The 3019-nt window shown below is 44.2% G+C and overlaps 1 protein-coding gene across 2 annotated transcripts; it reads left to right on the plus strand.

Annotated features, from left to right (window-relative positions):
- The first annotated feature begins 862 nt into the window (after positions 1–862).
- Positions 863–2755, plus strand: LOC136547329 (mitogen-activated protein kinase kinase kinase 5-like). 2 transcript variants are annotated; one of them, XM_066539288.1, is made up of 4 exons: positions 863–1187; positions 1260–1319; positions 2023–2142; positions 2586–2755. In XM_066539288.1, the coding sequence occupies exons 1-4, from the start codon at positions 1176–1178 to the stop codon at positions 2670–2672; spliced, it is 279 nt and encodes a 92-aa protein (XP_066395385.1). In that variant the 5' UTR covers positions 863–1175; the 3' UTR covers positions 2673–2755. The 2 variants fall into 2 exon arrangements, with proteins under 2 accessions (XP_066395385.1, XP_066395386.1); XM_066539289.1 differs by lacking the exon at positions 2586–2755 and adding an exon at positions 2434–2521 and having other exon boundaries at positions 866–1187.
- The last annotated feature ends 264 nt before the right edge of the window (positions 2756–3019 follow it).

The following is a 3019-nucleotide window of genomic DNA, read 5'->3' on the forward strand; positions in this document are numbered from 1 at the left end:
AGTTTTCAATAATGTATTATAGCACCACAAAAAAACTGGGTTCAAAAAACAAAAAAAAAATAAAAATCTTTGCCGAGGGCTTAGCCTGGCCCTCGGCAAAGGGGATCTTTGCCGAGGGCCTGACCAATAGCCCTCGGCAAAGTAAATTTAAAAAAAAATAAAAAAATCTTTGCTGAGGGCCCTGAATCTGGGCCCTCGGCAAAGGGCCCAACCCTAAATCGGCCAGCGGCCTGGCCCAAAATCCCCGCCCACATTTCATACGCCGCTGCTCGCCCCGCCGCCGCCCCGCGCGCCCGGCCGCCTCGTGCCCGCGCGCCCCGCCACCCCACCACCGCGCCGCCCAAGCTCACGCGCCAGCGGAAGCTGCGCCACGTCGATGTTGGCAGCGTCGACGTCGAGCTCGGGGACCTCGGCATCGACGACGACGTCTCCGACAGGTCCTCCTCCTCCTCCCCGCCGCAGCAGAGGGGCCGCTCCTCCGCCTCCGAGGCCATGGGGATTGCGGTCGGCACCCCCATCTCCAGGTCCGCCAGCTCCAGGGAGGGCGGCGCGCAGCTGCCCAGGTCCGCGTCCTCGCCCGTCCTGCACCCGCTGCCGCTGCCCTCGCCCAGGCTACCGGACCCGCTCGGGATAGCCGATGGGTGGGGCGACAGGACGACGCTCGCGGCCAGGTGCGGTGTTTTCTGCTTCCAAAATAAATCGCCCCTTTTTCTTCTTTCGCCCAATTTAATCGGAATTCAATTCGATCGCATGGATGACTGTATGTGTAGCATGGCTCGATTTGATTGCCTGTAGATTCTACTCACGTGTGTAGGGGAAGTGCTACATTTGCAGTCAATTTGCAATTGGCATTGTAGTATGATTCCATAGTTCCAACAATCGGTTGAGATGTTACTTTCAGCTAGTAGTTGAAAGGCGTTTATGATTATTCGGGGATCCTTAGCATTTATTGAGATGTGGAAATGTAGGAACAAAGGGGATTGGGACTGTCTCTGTACTAGAATGTTTGTTTCAACTGAATTTTCGAGCAGTTGACAATTGCTCATAACAGACATCTACTACTATTGCCCTACAGTTCACCTGTTCTGGACAGAAGTCAACGAAAAAGGGGCTCTGCTTTTTAGTTCATCATGTAATCTCTGTACTAGGGTGTAGTCAAATTGGCTGACTTTGGAATGGCCAAGCATGTGAGTATAGACTCATGAGTTCAGTAACATTTTTCATGTGGCACCATTGACACCATTTTCTCCTTTTACCAGTTAAGTACTGCAGCCCCTAATCTTTCACTGAAGGGAACACCATACTGGATGGCCCCAGAGGTATCTTAAGATATTCCTTGTATTACTACCAACTTTTCATGCAACTAAGTATCAATTTAATTTTCTATGTACAACATGTGACCCCCCCACCACACACACAAACTTTGGTCTGTATAAAATTGTAATGTTGCATAACACGATAATACTATGATTTTTATCTAACCTTACACTGTTTTCAGCATGGGTTGTCAATTACAGTGTGAACTCGAGTAATATGCTCAGGCAAGATCGTGAAAAAAAAACATTGGGAGCTCAGAAGTTCTGTACTTACTGAAACTGCAAAGTACAGTGAGACTCCAGAGCCTGTTGCATGGGCTGCTTAAAGTCAGTGTGTGCAACAAAGGAATAAGAACATATATTATGTTGATGGGCTATGAAGCTCTCTTAACTTTGTACGAAATGCATTTGTAATCAAAATAAATATTATTTGATATATGAACTCACAAACGGGCAGTTAGTTAGGCAACCAATTGTGAGACATACAAAATAAAACAACAGTAGCTCATTTCTCTAGTTCACAGCTTGGGTGGCAGTTTTTTTTAATGAATTAGTTAGCCTTTAGTAGAAAGCCAATTTGGCTTGTCAAATGAGCCTATTACTGTATTTTGCTGCTTCATGTGTTTATTTTTATATCAAAGTTAGTAACATGCTTGTGACTAGAAATTTATTTGTACTGTTATTGATAAATTTTTTCTTTCTTCAGATGGTTCAAGCTACACTAATGAAAGATGTAGGCTATGATCTCGCTGTTGATATATGGAGTCTCGGCTGCACCATCATAGAGATGTTCGATGGAAAGCCTCCTTGGAGTGATCTTGAAGGGGTAATAACTTGAAGTATGCTTATATTTTACAATAAATTCTAGCATGTATTTGCATGACTCAAATTTTCCTAGTGTGCTTAAGCTCACTTAAAATGAAGCACTTTCCCTGTGTCATCCTTCAGTTGTGCTATCTGTGCTCCCTTCGTTACAGGCTTACGATATTTGCCCCATAGTGATCTCGGGATCCTTGACCAACCAAAATTATTGGTGCTTCTGGAAGCACCGAAGCAGTACTTGAGTCTTACATACATACCTGTTATGCTAATAGTCATATATATATTTACATAATAGGTGAGGCCATCTGATTGCTCAAAGCCACAAGAATTGTGAAACTATCATGTCAATAACACCCACTGTTCTATACAAGAGAGGTCGAGTGTGATAAAGTTCCAAAACTGTTTTCCCGGATTACTCACACATACAATCTCTGCTTCTTTGTGCAGCCTCCATCCGCGGGTTCCAATCAATTTGGTAGTGCGTCACCGGGTGATCCCGCCTTTTCTTCACCACCGTCTCATAGGCTACCTTGATGAGGACTAGTGCTAGGTGATGTGGTTGGACTTTATTGTAATATTTGTGGTTTATGGTTCTGACTTGTGCTTGGATTTCATGAACTTGTCGTAATAAACATGTGAATGATGATAAACATGTGACTTGTCGTTGTAATATATTGTGATTTGTGGTTCACAATTATGGTTGTGATATATTGTGAGAAAATGGGTCATGTGTGATATATATATGTGATGGTTGATATATATATGTATATATATGAAATGCTTGTGTCGATGGAATGCAAAAAACAAAAAAAAAATTAAATTTCTGCCTCTTTGCCGAGGGCAATGACCAAGGCCCTCGACAAAGAAGGGTCCTTTGCCGA

Source organism: Miscanthus floridulus, chromosome 3 (genome assembly GCF_019320115.1).
Source record: "Miscanthus floridulus cultivar M001 chromosome 3, ASM1932011v1, whole genome shotgun sequence".
Taxonomy (NCBI): Eukaryota; Viridiplantae; Streptophyta; class Magnoliopsida; order Poales; family Poaceae; genus Miscanthus; species Miscanthus floridulus.

What these genes read in the sequence shown, in the direction of transcription:
- LOC136547329 (XM_066539288.1), top strand. An exon ending in CATACTGGATGGCCCCAGAG is followed by an intron (nt 1,320 to 2,022) that starts GTATCTTAAGAT and finishes TTCTTTCTTCAG; the next exon opens with ATGGTTCAAGCTACACTAAT. An exon ending in CTTGGAGTGATCTTGAAGGG is followed by an intron (nt 2,143 to 2,585) that starts GTAATAACTTGA and finishes TTCTTTGTGCAG; the next exon opens with CCTCCATCCGCGGGTTCCAA.